The 18,382-nt window shown below is 44.2% G+C and overlaps 2 protein-coding genes across 4 annotated transcripts; both read left to right on the forward strand.

Annotated features, from left to right (window-relative positions):
• The first annotated feature begins 1,393 nt into the window (after nucleotides 1-1,393).
• Nucleotides 1,394-9,073, forward strand: LOC112901310 (prolyl 4-hydroxylase 1). 3 transcript variants are annotated; one of them, XM_025970194.1, is made up of 12 exons: nucleotides 1,775-1,856; nucleotides 1,944-2,163; nucleotides 3,669-3,716; nucleotides 3,925-3,977; nucleotides 4,442-4,507; nucleotides 5,367-5,441; nucleotides 5,982-6,056; nucleotides 8,028-8,098; nucleotides 8,181-8,232; nucleotides 8,352-8,441; nucleotides 8,556-8,648; nucleotides 8,828-9,073. In XM_025970194.1, the coding sequence occupies exons 2-12, from the start codon at nucleotides 2,040-2,042 to the stop codon at nucleotides 8,933-8,935; spliced, it is 855 nt and encodes a 284-aa protein (XP_025825979.1). In that variant the 5' UTR covers nucleotides 1,775-1,856; nucleotides 1,944-2,039; the 3' UTR covers nucleotides 8,936-9,073. The 3 variants fall into 3 exon arrangements, with proteins under 3 accessions (XP_025825980.1, XP_025825981.1, XP_025825979.1); XM_025970195.1 differs by lacking the exons at nucleotides 1,775-1,856; nucleotides 1,944-2,163 and adding an exon at nucleotides 1,394-1,691; XM_025970196.1 differs by lacking the exon at nucleotides 1,944-2,163 and having other exon boundaries at nucleotides 1,716-1,856.
• A 5,430-nt stretch (nucleotides 9,074-14,503) lies between these two features.
• On the forward strand, nucleotides 14,504-17,345 carry LOC112900597 (putative B3 domain-containing protein Os04g0347400). Its single transcript, XM_025969441.1, has 8 exons — nucleotides 14,504-14,575; nucleotides 14,678-14,948; nucleotides 15,026-15,108; nucleotides 15,213-15,528; nucleotides 15,627-15,850; nucleotides 16,061-16,364; nucleotides 16,445-16,662; nucleotides 16,869-17,345. The coding sequence occupies exons 1-8, from the start codon at nucleotides 14,504-14,506 to the stop codon at nucleotides 17,118-17,120; spliced, it is 1,740 nt and encodes a 579-aa protein (XP_025825226.1). The 3' UTR covers nucleotides 17,121-17,345.
• Nucleotides 17,346-18,382: the final 1,037 nt, after the last annotated feature.

The following is an 18,382-nucleotide window of genomic DNA, read 5'->3' on the forward strand; positions in this document are numbered from 1 at the left end:
AGGGAAGAAGGTGGGGAAGTGGTGGGCCGTGGGGATTTGGACGGGGTGAAGGGGTCACGGTGAATTCCGGCGAGGAGCACGGGCGGGCTTCGGTGGCGCAAGGAGGAAGAAGAGGCGATCAGACGAGGGGAGGTGGGGTTCGGGTCGGCTTTATAGGGGATAGCGCGGCTCAGCTGATGGGAGAGAGAGGGAGGGAGAGAGAGCGGTCACGGGCGGAGCTCAAGACGGCGGGGAAGACGATGGAGGACCCGGTTGCAAAAAGCAGAAAATACAAGGACCTTACTGTAATGTATAGATAACTTTCCAACCAGTGCTCAAATGGAGATGGGCCCAAAAGCAAAAGTGTATAGTTTTTCAAAATGCACAACTTTGCTTTAAGGTTCATCCACAGAAGAGCTAAGAATTTGCAATCAATTTGAAATTTAACAAGATTTCTAAACTTTGCATAAATCCTATTTTAAAATTACACCACATTAATATCCAAAGGGTAGTTTCACCTACTTTTGCGATTTAAACACAAGTTTTAACTTTTGCAAAATAACCCTCGCACTTTTGAATTCTACCCTCCATGTTCACCCATTTAGCACAAAAGAACCTTAATTTAAATATAATTATATAAATAACCCTTTTCCCTTAGCATTTAAATTTTTAAACACACTTTTACCACTTATTGCACATAACACCATACTTAATTTTAGGGTGTGACAACACTAATTATCTGAGTGTCACAAAAAGCACCTTTATTTTTTAAATATATTATAGGTGGTATACTGATGATGAGAATAGGTACACGCGAGCGTAGAAAAACTCATCCTATATAGAAAAATCCTTTCTACACTCGTTTGTAGCTACTCCCACATGTATATCATGATGTAGGATATATCTCAGAAGAGTATGTACGTGGAGCGTGTGATCATACTAGAACATATATGATATATGATGGTATATATATATGTTAGGTATGTTATCATACATAGAATATATGGATGTACTTATTTTTATATACTAATATTAAGATATAATCATAATATATTTAAAAAATAGGGATGCTTTTGAAAATTTTCATATCTATTCCGTTGAAGTATCTTAAGAATTAGTATAGTATATTAGTATATGAACGTACTTAAAATGATAAATATGATAAATGAGTATACGGATATACGTACGGTGGTATATTAATGATGAAAGTAGCTACGTGCGAGTGTAGAAAAAACTCATCATGTATATATAATATATATAGAAATATTAAAATAATTTATAATTTGAAACGGGGAGAATTTGGATGCCGTACAATATGACGCCCATCGTCGTGTTTACACAAGTACTAACATCCAAATCAATCTTGCAGTAATCAAGCGTGAAACATCAACGGGCGCCCCGTAGTCACGACATGCGAAACCGTAAAGACCCGACAGAGGGACTCAAGAGTCGAGAGATTCCAGCGCCGACCAGCTCGCGAACGGCACGACGACTTCTCTTCCCCGGAGTCGCCGGGATTTCTCGGCCGGGGGAAGAACAGGGAGCACCGCCATCTCGCGGCCCTGGCAGGCGCTGAGGCGCCGTAGCTCTCCTCGGCCGCGGCCGTCGCCTCGGGCGGCCAAGCGCGCGGCGAGATTCGGCGGGGATGGCGCGGTGGCGGGCGCGGCGCCTCCTGCCGCTGCTCACCTTCGTCACGCTCGGGATGATCCTCGGTGAGCTCCTCGCTTCCCACCGGCAGCTCCTGCGCCGTCACTCGTCTAGTTTCTTGCTGGATTCGAGCTTGAGCTTGGATTGGGATGCTTGGGGAATCGGGAGATCGCCGAATCTCGAGCGTGCTTCAGGCTGGATGGTTTCTGCAGCTCCGGTGCCACGGAACTGTCAGTGTTCTCGTTAAATCTGACACCTTTTTGACTGAATAGTGGTTGACGTGGGCTAAATCGCGGAATTTCGACCGCATTTTTTAGGTACTGCGCCACTGAATCCCTGATCAGGTGGGAACAGTTTCAACGGTCGGATTAGGTGCGGTTACGGTGTCAACTTCGGTTTGGGGGGAATTAAACATGGTGCTGAACCATGATTGTTTTGGGCATCTTGGCATGCAGGACGCGCCCGGTCATTTTTTTGTTTCCACATGCTTACCGGTGCCCAGGGGTGCCGGCAGTTGTCACCAAATTGGGCGAGCTAGTGAGTCAGATCCTTAACTTGTTGCGTGCTGATGTGTTTGACATAGTTAAGTTTTCTTGTAGCACACTTTCATGGCATGACTACAAGAAATTACCTTTTATCTCGATGCGCAAAGCCTAGTTTTTACCATGGGGTGATGGAGCAAGTTCTAATAAACTGTATCAGATTTTCATATGGAAATGCTAAATGTGACCTTGTTCTTAATGTTCTTCATTTAGATCAGACTATGCCATCAACATCAATTGTTACATTTTAGCTTCCTATGGATCTGTTTTCCAGAATTGCTAGTTTCTCATTTTCGATTAGCGTTAAGATATTGTGTGCCAACTAAGTATATTACCCTCATCAAGGATATGTACAAGGATGCGATGACTTGTGTTCGAACATGTGATGGCGATACCAGTGACTTTCCAATTAAAATAGGGCTACATCAGGGGTCAGCATTGAGCCCTTATCTATTTGCTTTGGTGATGGATGAGGTCACAAGGGACATACAGGGTGATATCCCCTGGTGTATGCTCTTTGCTGATGATGTGGTGCTAGTTGACGAGAGTAGGGCAGGAGTTAATATGAAGTTAGAGCTGTGGAGACACACGTTAGAGTCGAGGGGGTTCAGACTGAGTAGGACCAAGACCGAGCATACGATGTGCGACTTTAGCCCGACTAGGCATGAGGATGGGGACGTTAGCCTCGAAGGTCAAGTGGTGGCCAAGAAGGATACTTTTCGGTATCTAGGATCAATGCTTCAGAAAGATGGAGACATTGATGAAGATGTTAGGCATAGAATTTCAGCCGGTTGGTTGAAGTGGCGGCAGGCTTCTGCCGTCCTTTGTGACAAGAAGGTGCCACAAGGCTAAAAGGTAAGTTCTATAGGACAGCGATTCGTCCGGCGATGCTATACGGTGTTGAATGTTGGCCTACAAAAAGGCGACATGTCCAGCAACTGAGTGTAGCAGAGATGCGTATGCTGCGTTGGTTCTGCGGGCATACAAGAAGGGATAGAGTCCGGAACGAAGAGATTCGAGATAGGGTAGGGGTGGCACCTATCGAGGAGAAGGTGATTCAACATCGGTTGAGATGGTTTGGACATGTACAACGGAGGCCTCCCGAGGCGCCGGTGCGTAGTGGAGTTTTAAAGCGGGGCGATAATGTAAAGAGAGGTAGAGGTAGACCTAGACTAACTTGGGACGAGACGGTTAAGAGAGACCTTAAGGAGTGGAATATCGCTAAGGAATTAGCTATGGATAGAAGCGCTTGGAGATTAGCAATTAACGTACCTGAACCGTGACCTTTGTTACTTTTTGTTTAACCCCTAACTCTTCCTTTGGCTTGTGCCCTTTTTGTGTTTCTTATTCTTATTTTCTGTGGGTTTCATCTCTAGCCTACCCCAACTTGCTTGGGACAAAAGGCTAAGTTGTAGTAGTTGTAGTATATTGTGTGCATAGTAGATGTGTTGCTTCAACATATTTTGGTTTCAGTTTGCTTCCATGTTTTCACAAATGCAGGTTCTTTGCTTCAGTTAGCACTTCTCCATCGGCTGGATGACCCCTCACGTATGTGTGCCTCCCCGTCTTTGTTGCATCCAACAATACACATGCTTGTTTTTCTTTGCTCACTTATTTTTGCATTGCTGAAAGTTCTCTAATTTTGTTTCGATTCAATAACATCAATTCGATACCTGTTGTTTCGACCTATTCATTTTTGATTTAGGTTTATGTTTGAGTATGTGTGTTATGAAACATTCTTTGTTATGCATGGCAGATTTAATGCACGCCGATAATGATCCAGAGGCTGCTGTTCTTCGTCTTGGATATGTAAGTTTTTGTATTAGTTTAAGGTATCAAGTTTTATATTCTCCATGATTATGTTGTGTAAACTACTGTTTTCATTTGGCTTATTTTCTTGCAATCCACCCTAGGATTCACTAATCAGTTGTAGTTGCTGGACATGGTCTACCAAGATGTTATTTTTCTTTACAAAACTGAACCATCAAATAGATTTAATCTGGAGAATCTATCTGTCTATCTTCTGCAGTGACTACACAAAACTATTTGAATTCTCTGAAATTTGCTACATTAGTATTTGAAAACTTGTGGGCTTTCGATTGAATGAAAGTTGCATTTACTGTCTTGCTCATAAAGCATAATTGCATAATCTATTGCAATATAATTCAGTTCACACTTACTAAACATTCAATTTCTTAGCTCATTTGTGAAGCATCCACATATCGAGCACTTTTATTTTTTTTCTCATAAATCAAATTGTTTATGATGTTTAGGTGAAGCCTGAAGTTATCAGCTGGACACCAAGGATAATTGTTTTCCATAATTTTCTTAGTTCAGAGGTTTGGCCCTCTCCCTCTAAGCCTTAGACAATAACATCATGCACAATGCCACTATGCCATACATAGCGGCATAACTGATAGTAGGCAAGCATGGTGTTACTGAGTTTCTTTTGCTTGCTGTATATTGCTGGAGTATGGAGCTAGGGAGATTGCTATATTGGCAGTAATATTTAATATATGAGCAGCAATATTTACTTCCAGCCCAGTGGTACTATGAGGTGTGTTGGGCAGGAACAAAATGCAACAGTACAATGATGTGCCTGGGTCTGTTGCAATCTCTCATGACGGTGGCAATAGATAAAACTGATACTGTGAGAAATCAAAGTCTACTAAATCATTTTTTAGAGTGAGGAGGTTTTTTGAGATAAGAATAAGATATTTTTAAGATAAAAATAATGAATAACCAACTCCATCTTTCTATTACAATTTCCTTCATATTGTAATTCATTGTCATACTCTGTAAGAGCTAAGTTGGACATGCATGAATTATATTCAATCCCATTGGATTTGCAAGGGAAATGGTCCAAAATTGTGCCTATCCAAACAATCCCTATCAGAGATAATCAAAACTGTGAATCATATTGACAGGGAAACAAACATTAGTTTCCATGTTTCTTTGAATGATCTTTCTGGCCTGTTGGAGTTTAGAGTTTTTTTTATTTTTCTTAAAAATATACTTTCTAGTGTATTAGTGCATCTGATTACAACTATCGTCTTATGACTTATTGACTTCAGACCCATTCCCCTGTTTATCATAACGTAGACACCCACTATTAGCAAATGCCTATCACTTTGTTTTGGATGTTCATTTTTCTGTGTTTGGTTCTTCTGGTAAGACGTTTAATGATAATATTTGTAGGAATGTGATTACCTAATGGCAATTGCTAGACCAAGACTCCAAATTTCCACTGTAGTGGATGTCGCAACGGGAAAGGTATGTTGATTCTAATACATGGCATTTGTCTTCCAGTATTAACTAGACATTTTGTTTTTCGTTAAATCAGCAGTCAAGTAACTTTTAGTTTTTAGTTGGCTATTTGGGGAACTTTAGTTTTCATCTCAATCCCTTAATCTTGTGTTCAATTACACATCTCCTTTTGAGTGTACCATTATGTACTAACTAGAAATATCAGAACAAATCTCTCCCCATTTCTTAGAATGACCTTGATATATGACTATTTACTTATGAAATTGAAGGTCTTGTGTCATTGCCGTATTTGTTTATTTTGGCCTCAGAAATGTTGCCATGCCATTTTTTTTTGGAGACATGAAGTTCAGGTTCTTTACATCCTAGTTTTGACGTGCTTTTCTGTATGGCATCTTTATGTGTTTATGAAAAGATCAATTATTGCTGGAGTTGTTTGAGGAACTTTTACGTCATTGGATTTTTTTTGTGGCTAAATTTCTGAAAACCGGGGGGATGTGATTTTTATATTTTCTGTATTTATGATGTCACTGTTTCTATGGTCTTCAGGGTGTAAAAAGTGATGTTCGGACAAGTTCTGGTATGTTCGTGAATTCTGAAGAAAGAAAATCTCCAGTCATTCAGGTCTGTTTGCTGTTTGCTGCAGGTTTCTCACCATTAAAATGTGAATACCTCTTTGACTATAAGTATTGAACTGTTGGCCCTTTGACTTACTTTTTCTGCAACAATGAATTTTTGTATGACTAAGACATCTGTTTGGTTGCATAACATAGTTTTTATAATCTCTCTGTTAGTTATCATTCTTTGACAGTGACAAAGAAGGGTGTAGCATATGTTGGATAGGTGATTATGACAGAGTCATGGTCTCTTCATGAGTTACACTTACACAGCAAAATAATATATCTATTTCTTAAAAATGTTACATCTTTCAAAACATTTTATGAACTAAATTCAGTTCTAGATTCGTTTTTTACTCTTTGCCTTCTATCTGTTAGGATATTGAATTTATGAGTTTACCTTTGCTCCTATTTTAGCTTGGCACTAAGTTACTAATGCACCCTATTAAAATAGGACTACATCAGGGGTCAGCATTGAGCCCTTATCTATTTGCTTTGGTGATGGATGAGGTCACAAGGGACATATAGGGTGATATCCCTTGGTGTATGCTCTTTGCTGATGATGTGGTGCTAGTTGACGAGAGTAGGGCAGGGGTTAATATGAAGTTGGAGCTGTGGAGACACACGTTAGAGTCGAGGGGGTTCAGATTGAGTAGGACCAAGACCGAGCATATGATGTGCGACTTTAGCCCGACTAGGCATGAGGATGGGGACGTTAGCCTCGAAGGTCAAGTGGTGGCCAAGAAGGATACTTTTCGGTATCTAGGATCAATGCTTCAGAAAGATGGAGACATTGATGAAGATGTTAGGCATAGAATTTCAGCCGGTTGGTTGAAGTGGCGACAGGCTTCTGGCGTCCTTTGTGACAAGAAGGTGCCACAGAGGCTAAAAGGTAAGTTCTATAGGACGGCGATTCGCCCGGCGATGCTATCGGTGCTGAATGTTGGCCTACAAAAAGGCGACATGTCCAGCAACTGAGTGTAGCAGAGATGCGTATGCTGCGTTGGTTCTGCGGGCATACAAGAAGGGATAGAGTCCGGAATGAAGAGATTCGAGATAGGGTCGGGGTGGCACCTACCGAGGAGAAGTTGATTCAACATCGGTTGAGATGGTTTGGACATGTACAACGGAGGCCTCCCGAGGCGCCGGTGCGTAGTGGAGTTTTAAAGTGGGGCGATAATGTAAGGAGAGGTAGAGGTAGACCTATACTAACTTGGGACGAGACGGTTAAGAGAGACCTTAAGGAGTGGAATATCGCTAAGGAATTAGCTATGGATAGGAGCGCTTGGAGATTAGCAATTAACGTACCTGAACCGTGACCTTTGTTACTTTTTGTTTAACCCCTAACTCTTCCTTTGGCTTGTACCCTTTTTGTGTTTCTTATTCATGTTTTCTGTGGGTTTCATCTCTAGCCTACCCCAACTTGTTTGGGACAAAAGGCTAAGTTGTTGTTGTTGTTGTTGTTGTTGTTGTATCTAACCAAATAGATGCCATTTGCCACAGCTAACCAATTTATTATCCATGCAAGAGCTAGGCCATACAATGAGTACATCTGTTATGCCAAAATGCAACATCGGCACTAAAAGAAATTACTTATGAGCATTATTGATTTCAAATTAGCGGTGATCCTTATCAAAGTAATTTAAAATCATGTAGTGCCAAGATGCATCTCATTTAAATGTTTTCTCTATCTTTGCATTGTAGATTTACATTCTCATGCAACAGTTGTCATGGCTGATGAGTTCTCCATAATAACCACATCATACATTGAAATTATATTTATTTTGGCTAGTGCAGGCATCATGTTAGGTGCAGTTATGTTGTGCATCATCTAGTTGCGATATTTTACTTGTACTCTGTTTAGTAATTTAATTATCTGACATGCATTGCCTATGCATGATATCTAACATGCACTGCAATGCTGCAATTTAACCTTGCTCGTCCTATTGATTATTCTTGTTCTTTTACACTTGTGTAGGCTATAGAGAAACGGATTTCTGTGTTTTCTCAAATACCTAAAGAAAACGGGGAACTTATTCAAGTATTGAGGTACTCTATGGATTTGAGATAGTAATTTCTTCTCTATATTTTTCACTTAACTATTGTTGTGAGCTGACTTCAATAATTACAGGTATGAAGCAAGTCAATATTATAGGCCACATCATGATTATTTTTCTGATACTGTAAGTTGAACATATAAGGCAAGTTTCAGGATGTAGATTCTTGTGAAATCACCAGTTTATTTGTTCGTGTTAAAATTAATTATCGATTACATGAATCAATGTGGATTGTATACCTGCAGTATAACCTGAAACGTGGGGGGCAGCGTGTTGCTACAATGCTGATGTATTTGACTGATGGTGTTGAAGGTGGTGAAACCCATTTCCCACAGGTTAGCTGACAATGTGTCAATTCATCTTGCTATTTAAGCGAGCACTCCTCTCCTAGTCACTTGTCACGTGATTTATGCTGGCCTGATATTGGACAACTCTTATCTCTGCTCCAGGCAGGAGAAGGCCAGTGCAGTTGCGGAGGAAACATTGTCCGAGGACTGTGTGTCAAGCCAAACAAAGGCGATGCCGTTCTCTTTTGGAGCATGGTGTGTTATTCTTCTCTGTGGTTTTACAGATCTTGCGCGAAGCATACATTGATTTAAGCACGAGGCAAAGCATTCCAAAGTTCCTACTTTTCAGCTGTGCTGTTTTTTCTTAAAACACCCAGCTTTCACAACACATGTTTTCCTCCTACAACCAATGATGATCTATCTGCTCGTTTCAGGGATTGGATGGCAACACTGACCCGAACAGCATCCACAGCGGGTGCCCTGTTCTGAAAGGCGAGAAATGGTCGGCGACGAAATGGATGAGGCAGAAGATGACTTTCTGATTGTAATTATTTGGGTTTGGTCCGTACAGAGAAATTCCTTTTTTTCTATTCTGTACAACATTTTTCTTTGAAATGGAAAGAACATTTTGGTAAATCTGACAAGTAAATGAATAGAGAGGAAGAATCACCTCAGATTTACATCTCTCATCTCTGCGTTGCGTTTTTGGAAATGGGCCTTTACCTGTTGTTGGGCTTGAGCGCAACCAACACAAAATTTAGGCCTTTTACTCGTTGTTGGGCCATCTCGTCCGTTCTGCGTCTATCGGCACCTGTTGGCATTCAACTTGTAGTCCGCCGTGTCGCCCCTCCCGGCCATCATCCTCCTCGCACCCCGGCCTCCACGAGCTCGCCCACTTGAAGCTGCTGGCCCAGCCGTCGGGATGCCGAGAGGCCGTGTGGCAGTGTCACACCCGGTCTGCTGGCCCAGCCGTCGGGATGCCGAGAGGCAGTGTCATATTCGGTTTTGGAAAGGCAACCAAATGTGTGCGTTAGGATCAATTTCCACATATATGATAGACAATACAAATATATATCTGAAATAATATTATAACGAAATAGAGTATTATAGTATTTTATTACATAATCAAAAGTTTTAATCTTAAACAAAATAATAAATGTTTATAACTACCAGCGGACTTCAACTTCACAGGCAGTTGACTGGGAGATATACGCTTACAACTTCTTAAGATCTTCAGGGAACTCCAACAATTATCTTGTGCTGAGCAGCATTGGCTTTAATAAAGCAAGCGTGAGTACACTAATGGTTGGTACTCAGCAAGTGGAGTAAATTATATGACATGCAAGGCCAAATCAAAGAAAGGCTGGCATGGTTTCATTGCGATAAGCATTTTTAGTTGGTCAAGTTTTATTTAGCGAGCATTAACTAAGTGTAAGTATATACCAACCCTTAAGTAAATAACAGAGATAAATATTCAACAATATAAATGAACAACATTGATTTAGATCATCTTTAAGTTCAATTATCATGTGAGGGTCCAAACCGCTCTTAACCGTGAGCACGGCTGATATATCAGTTTTCACTCTGCAGAGGTTGTACACTTTACCCACAATTCATGTTTCCCTTGATGCTCGGGTTTGCAAGGCCCTTAAACACTTCCAAGGTGAGTGGCAGGGATTCACTACGAGGCGTTTACAAATTCTCTAACTTATAACAATCCGCTAAGGTTTCAAGTCAAAGCGGTCATAACTCTCCCTAATGAGGAGGTGTCTTAGCCAAGGACCACATATCAAAGCCTAAAGAGGACCAAGCTATACCCCGTCGATGCAACCCCTCTTGCCCTTTCGGTAAGATCATCATAAGTTAGAGTTTCTAATTAATTAGTCAAGACCAGAGCCATATAGTATTGTGGTTGTACTATTTTCCTAGGTGGTTCTCCATGTTCCAATAAATGCAATGATGTTAATTTTCACCATAAATTATTCCAAGCACATGAAATAAACCAGTGAAATCATGATTTTCAGGTTATCTAACCAAAGTCTAAATAGAAGCAACTAACGTAGCTATAACATAAATTTAACAATCCCGGGTTTAATCAAGGAATTTCAAAAGAAACTAGGCATATCCTTAGTTTGGGATCCGTCATATTCTAGACACATGCATGCATATAAAGTAAATGTGTATTTATAAAATTATTGGGACTGGAATATGATCAAGGACCACTCGCCTTCATCAAAGAACTGCTGCTGCTCGGGAACGTTTTCAAAGCTTAGCTCTTGCGGACCCTCGAACTGCGTACCGTCTATCATAACAAACAAGTACATACAAGCAAACAATACAATAAATAAGAAACAGTACACCAAATAATATAAACAGAGCAAAATAACATTATAAAGCTACTGTATATGTCGCAAGGATCGCGTGAGCGCAAGAATCGATGAAAACGGAGCTAAAACGGAGAAGTTATGGTTAAAATATGATTCTATGGACTTATTTGTAGAAGATTTGAAACTAGAAGGGCTCTAAACAAATAAACTGAGGGCTAGATCGTAATTAAACCTTAGATCTAGGGTTTAGATTGCAAAACAGAGGGGTTTAGGACTGCGGGTTCTTTTTTTGGAAAAGATAGGGGTCTAAACAGAAGGAAAAGGATCTATCCGCGAATACTTTTGAACTGCCGTGGACTACGGGTTGGTTTCTACAAAACTCAGGGGCTAAAGCGCAAAACTATCTCGGGTTGACCGGTATCTGGTTCTACTGACTCGGGTTAGGTCTAATCTAACCCGTTGGATTGAGATCCTACGGCTATGACGCGGCTGACGGCGCGGAGCGCCGGCGGCGAGGAGGTGCGGCGGCGAGCGGCGGCGCTTCGTCAGGGTAACGCGTAAACGCGTTCCCGAGCGTGGTTTAGACCCGGGTTTGGTCGGGGAGGTCGCGGGCAGTACGGGAAATACATCTAGAGGCTCCGAAGGCGGCGGGAGCGGCCGCAGATGGCGGCCAGCGGCGAGGAGCGGCTCGGGATCGTCGGCAAGGTCGCGTGAACGCGAGAAGGCAGAAGAGAAGAGGGAAAATGGATCGCGAGCATCCTTACCCCACGGCGGAGCGTCTGCGGCAGCTTGCGGAGGGGAAGAAGCGGCGGAGTGGCGGCGCGACGGGCGGCCGAAGCTAGGCAATGATAGCGGCGGCGGGGAAGCTTTGGGCGCTTAGGGTTTTCAGCGAAGACGGCGGCGGTGGCTTGGGGGAAGTGGCGCTAGGGCACGGGGGTTAAATAGGGTGGCCGGGTGCCTAGGCGTGCGGGCCCAGGCTCCGTGCGACGCAGGGTGGCGTCGGATGCTGGCCGGACTCGGAGTCGAGTCCGAGCCTAGCTCGGGGAAGGAGAAGACCCTGACAGGTGGGATCCACCCGTCAGCGAGAGAAAGGGGGAGGGAGGAAGAAGCAGGCCGCGCGGGCGACACTGGGCCGGGGAGAAGGAGCTGGGCCGCGCGGAGAGAGAGAGGAAGTGAGGCCAGGCCAACTGGGCCGTGCGGGAGGAGGAGAAAAGGTCGGCTTGGGCTGGGCTGCAAGGAGGAAAAGAAGGAGGAAAAAGAGAAAAAGAGAGAAGAAGATGGGCCGGGCCCAAAGTGAATAAGAGGAAGAAAAAGAAATGCATTTGAATGTATTTGAATTTGAATTTAAATTGTAAATTCAAATGGAGAACAATCAATAAAACAATGCAATGAGGTATGAAATGCACAAAACCTATATTTCCTTATATTTCTTTTTATGGTTATGTAAATTACCATTAATTCACGGTGAATGCTCTAAAATCAAAATGAGGGAATAAAAACCTTATGGATCCTAAAAGAAATCTAAGCAAAATTTATTTAGGTTCCTAATTTGAAAATTAGGGTGTTACAGGCAGGTGCCATGGCGATAGGGATTGGACGATGTTGATGTGGACCCTCTCGCACGCCGTGGCTATACATCGCTAGCGTGTTTATCGCGCTAGTCATCACCTTAAGCGAAACGAATTCGGTCCAAACAGCCTAGCAACAGCTTCTTCTTCCTCGAGCTCACGGTGCTCGCCAGCCTCCTCGCCACGGTTAGGGGTGGGGGCTTCAGGGTTGGGTTTGGGGGCTTCGGGGTCGGGAGTTGTCACCGGTAATGTTCCCAGGCTGTAGAGGAAGACGGGTAGATCCAGGAGGTGCAGGGGGTTCCAGCCCCTCCTACCCCATACAACCAATGGAGCACCCCAAAGCCCCCCCCCCCCAACAATTTTCAACCATGAATGAGGAGGAGAAAGAAAAGGAGAAGGAAGAAGAAGAAAAAGAGAGGAGGGAGAAAGAAGAGGAGGAAAATAAGCCCCCCTAAATCCGCATACTAGATTCGCCACTGGAGGGAGAGCCCTTGGGTGGCGGCAGATTGGCGGTGGCGACGGTTTGTGGGCGATGCGGCGAGGCAGCGGGGCGCCATCGGCCGTGGGTGGCAAAGGACATCCTGTGGGCGGGGGGTAGGCGGCGAGGGAGTGTGATAAGGTTCGCCGGTGGTGGAGCTGGTGGCGGAGACGGCAGTGAAGCCTGGTGGCAGAAGATTCGGCTGCAGGAGCCACCGAAGACGAGGAGGGCGGTGACGTGGTGGCGGGGGAGGGCGCGGGGACGGTGGAGTGCTCCCTAGGACGGGGCAGAGGCCGGCCGCGGATCCCCCGGAAGCGAGGATGGTGGGCGGCGTGGGGGCGAGGAAGGGGAAGGGGAGTTCGTGGGCTACTTTTCGTGGGCTGCAGTCTTCAGGTGATGGAAATGGTTTCTAGCACCTTGGGTGATGTCTAGCTGCACCCATCCTCGCATTGTTTGTTTTCATTTTTTTCCCCTCCGAAAATCCATCCGTGCTGGAACTAATAACCGCCAGCATGGAATCCCATCCGGAGTCGGTGGCGATGGATCGAAACAATCTCAAGCTGAAACAAGCAGGGCAACCTTGCCAACTAGTAGTAAGATTAAGTATTATAAGAATATGTAAATAGACTATATAAGTTGCCACATCATATAAGTGCTAAGATGGAGGAGATATGAGAGGAGAAAAGGAACGGGTTGTAAACTTACAGCCATCTGAAACACAGATTCCAAAATATTACGTGAGAGTATGAGGTTGACCATGTATTAATGATATAGCCTATACCAATATCTAGGTATTATACAAGTGGGTTGTTATAAGGGTTGCAAGTTATACGACACTAGCATAAGAGCAAGTATTATAAGACGACATAGGCTTGGAATGCACGTAATATTTGTGTTGAGTTGGAGAGGAGAGAAAAAAAGAAGCAAACTACAACTTTACAGCCTGCTCTTAGCTAGCTGTAACACGGACTTTTGGTGAAAGAATGAGAGAAGGAAGATGAATCAAGTACGATGCACCCTATCGATGCAACCAACTTGTTATATAAGCTGACTATTAGATTGGTTTAATATAATATGATAAAAATATATAGCCAACAACTAACTAAATTATTAGCATTTTTCTAAAGTCATCTGCTGGCTAAATTATTAACCTTGAATTAGAATAGAGATCCTAGCTCAGTAGCTCTCGCTAGAGCAGCTTGCTGGAGAGCTGACCGTATTTGTCGAGCTGTTGCTCGCCACCAATCCTGTCTCGATGATTTCAACGGACGGAGTCATTCAAAACATGGGGACAGGTCGACAGCAGGCTCAGCTCCGAGTGGCCAAAGCCTGTTCGTCAATCGCGCCGTGTTCGTTCAGCTCCAACCCAGACGAGAGCTCATCTTGCATTGATGACGATCCGCATTAACAGCAGGCACTAGCACGGTCGGTTCCAATTCCCTGCGCACTGTACTGTACCCCATGCGGCGGCGGCCATCACTCCGTGAAGGACCCGATGCAGCAGTCTAGCAGTTTGACCGCAGGTAGGTCACCTGTACGCGGCAGGAGGCAGGAGCACAAAGCAACCTGCTATGTGGTGTGAACCCCTCGCCGGCCGGCGTCGCATACATATATAGTCTCCGGCTACTCCACCGGAGGCCCGAGCACGTACGGGCGCGCACCACATACAGAGCCAGCAGCAGAAATCTCCCCCTCTCCTCTTCCGCCACCACCCGCTGTCGCCGTCATCGTCGACGTATGGGATCGTCGTCCGGCGCCATTTCTAGGCATCTCAAGGTCCTGCTGCCATCTTCCACCTCCCACAATCTGGTAAGAACTAAACTCAGCCACACATCTGTGGCAGTGTCGCTCCTATGCTGTCACGACACGAATGGAAGGAGACGCTGAAATTAAACCTGCCTCTGTACGCAGCGCATCTCCGACGAGCTCACTCGGCACTGGGACGGCGGCGCCGGGGGCACGGCGCTCCTGGTCAGCCCGTTGGGCAAGGTCTGGCGCGTCCAGGTCGCTCGGGACGCGGGTGGCGCGTTCCTGGGGCGCGGGTGGCCCGAGTTCGCCGCAGCGCACGGCTTCGGCGCCGGGTGTTTCCTCGTGTTCCGCCACGAAGCTAGCGGCGGCCTGCTGACCTTCAAGGCCTTCGACACCACCTGCTGCCTCCGAGAGTTCAGCCGCCCAATCAGTGGTTCGTAACTTCGTATCTTCAGTTGTGTTGTTCATCGCACGGACGCCTAACAATTCACTATCATTCATCATCACTAGCTGCGAACCACGGCGGCAGTGGCGGCGGTTCTCACAGGCCGCAGTTCATCAGTGTGCTTCTCCCTCCCTCCATGGAAAAGATGGTTAGCCCCCATAATTTCAATCTTGCTGAAATCAGTGTTCAGGCTTACATCCTCCTGAACATTATGGGGGAAGATGGCACCTAATTCTTCTGTTGCGCATGCAGGGCATCCCTCCCAAATTTGTCAAGAACTACATCTCTGAACTCGAGACGGGAAGCTCGATTTCCATCCTCCTCAGCCCGCTGTGTAAATTCTGTCTCATCACCGTCGAGAAGGATCAATCATCAGGTACCCTTTTCTTCTCCGGCGGCTGGTCCCGGTTCCTGGCGTCCCACGGCATCATGGAGTATGATGTCCTGCTGCTGAGGTACGAGGGGAACATGGTGTTCACCGTCAAGGTGTTTGGACCTGACGGCTGCCAGAAAGGTTGCAAGGACCAGGGCACCAGTAACAAGCAACAAGAGCAGAGTGATGAAACGAGTTAGTTTCTGAAACTCTGAATGTTTGAGTTGAAACAGCTGACAGAATATGATTGAATTAGGAGCTAGTAATTATGTCTGTCGCTTTTGTTTTCTCAGCATTTTCTGATACTAAGATGGAAGAGGAAGATGCTCCATCTTCCAGTAGGAAACGCAAGCGCATGGAGAAGAAGCCAGGCGGTGAAGACAATTCCAAGAGGCCAAGAAGTCCCACAACTTCGTTGAACAAAGCGCCATTGTCAATGAATAGGCCAGTCTACGAGATCGGACCACCATCCTGGATGAAGAGGGAGATCAGTGCCTATATTCTCTCAAATCACCTTGTAAGAACAATCATTTATTTTTCTTGTAATGCTCTTTTTTCAAAAACGAATTATATATCTCGTGAGCGTTATGACAATAAGCAAGCCAATAAGATGCCAGACAGGATCGATCTGTTATTGGAGCATGAGCTTAAGTGGTCTGCAAAAGAAAGTTCTTGCATCGCATTTGTCATTTGCAGTGTCAGCACATGTCCAGCATTGTTATTGCAGACAATTGCGTGGACCTTCTGCAAGGCGATCGGGCTTTGCAGCACGTCCGAGGTCACGCTCAGGACGACCGCGGATGAGGATCATGGCCTCAGGTCATGGCAGGTGCGAATCATGGTGTACGAGATTCGCCATTCGGGTGAGCTCACTCGGGGTTGGAGGAGGTTCTGCGCGGATAACAGGATCAAGGCAGGCGACATCTGCACCTTCAACATCATCGAGACCACATTGTGGCACGTCGACATCACGCGTCATTGCAAGGACCAGGGCACCAGTAGCAAGGAGCTAGAGCAGAGTGATAAAACGAGTTAGTTTCCGAAACTTTGAATGTAACTGAAATTGATTGAATTAGGAGCTAGTAATTATGTCTGTCCCTTTTTTTCTCAGCATTTTCCGATGCCAAGACGGAAAAGGAAGATGTTCCATCTTCCAGTAGGAAACGCAAGTGCAAGGACAAGAAGCCAGACGGTGAAGAGAATTCCAAGAGGCCAAAAAGTCCTACAACTTCATTGAACAAGGCCCCATCGCCGTCAATTGTCTATGAGATCGGACCACCATCCTGGTTGAAGAGGAAGATCAGTGCCTATATACTCTCGAAAATCTTGGTAAAGCAATCATTTATTTATCTCGTGATGCTCTTTTTTAAAATATAATTATGTCGTGAGTGTTATGACAATAAGCAAGCCTATAAGATGCTAGACAGGATTGATCGGTTATTGGAACATGAGCTTAATTGGTCTGCAGAAGAAACCTCTTGCATTTCATGTATCATTTGCAGTGTCAGCTCATGTCCAGCATTGCTATATTGCAGTATGTTCCGGGGAATTTCTGCAAGGCGATCGAGCTCCGCAGGACCTCTGAGATCACGCTCAGGACTACGGCGAACGAGGATCATGGCCTCAGGTCATGGCAGGTGCGCTTCTTGGTGTATGGGAAAAGCAATATGCTCACTCGGGGCTGGAGGGGGTTCTGCGCGGACAACAGGATCAAGGAAGGCGACATCTGCACCTTCAACATCATCAAAACCACATTGTGGCATGTCGACATCATGCGTCACGGCTAAGCCTTGTGTACTGGGCATCAGTTGGTCATGTATGAAATGATGCTGCCTAATCTTATTCATGTCTATTTGGTTAAGAACTGATCGAACTCTTATGAGGCCTGCACTCCATTTTCTGTTAGGGATATAAGTTAACAATGCAACTCTAGCTAGGACATGTTTGTAAAATGCCTAGTGTCAGACAATCTGTGTTCAGTCAGTGAACTAAGCACCATTTGCAGTTCTAAATTGTGCGTTCAGTCATGCAATATTTTTTGTATGCTGCTGATGTTACATAAGCTACATAGTTTACGCTGACCGACATAGTTGCTGAGATGGAAGCAAACTGAATCAACTAAAATGGGGCTAGCCACTTAAATACAACACCTGTTACCATACATTATGCCAGGTCTCTTTCCATTAAAATGTGAAGCATCTCTAATATTCAACAATAACAGCCCTTAGACCGGCTTCTACGCCAACAGTGGAATTTGTGAGACTAGATGTCCATTTTTGTGTTTTATGACATGGTTTTAAATCTTTTTTCTTATACCACTGGCTCTTTGTTATCATTATTTTTACAGTAATACAGAAGAGTGCATAGGTTACATGAATGGGAACTATGGATTCATGTTCTTTTCACAGCAGAATTAAGATTATATCGGCATATTTTAAAAGAACGTTGCATGAAACAATTGACCTCGATAGTGTTATTTAAACACTTGGCCTTTCACTTGCGAGGCCCAAAAATGATGATAAAATTAGGAGATTACCTTTGCCCTTATTTTTTTGGTAAAACTAAGGCACACATTAACACTAATAGAAGTAACCATTGTTTGCAATCATTGTAATTTGGGATTCTTTATTTCATTTTGACACAACAAAGAGAACCAGGTAATTAAGATGCATCTTGCCAAAAGATACAATTGAATATAGCTAACCAGTATATATCCATGCAATAATTAGGCCCTAAACTAAGTAGCTTCTGTTATCTCTATGGCAACAGCAGCATACAAAAAAGAAATATACTTATGAACATTGAATGTTGAATCAGTCATGTTCGGTCATTCTTCATATAGTAATTACAGATCATCCAGTGTCAAGGTGCTTCTGGTAGATCATACTAAGCCTAATGGTATATTGGTAGCCCTAATTAATATGCCTTCAGCATTGTTTTCACGAGTCATGAGTGTTCTCCGTAATAACCATATCATTTATTGAAACTATGGTTCTTTGTGGACTTGTGGTTAGGTGCAGTTGTGCTCCGATCGCTGGACCACACCGGC

The sequence above is a fragment of the Panicum hallii genome, chromosome 7 (genome assembly GCF_002211085.1).
Source record: "Panicum hallii strain FIL2 chromosome 7, PHallii_v3.1, whole genome shotgun sequence".
Lineage (NCBI taxonomy): Eukaryota > Viridiplantae > Streptophyta > Magnoliopsida > Poales > Poaceae > Panicum > Panicum hallii.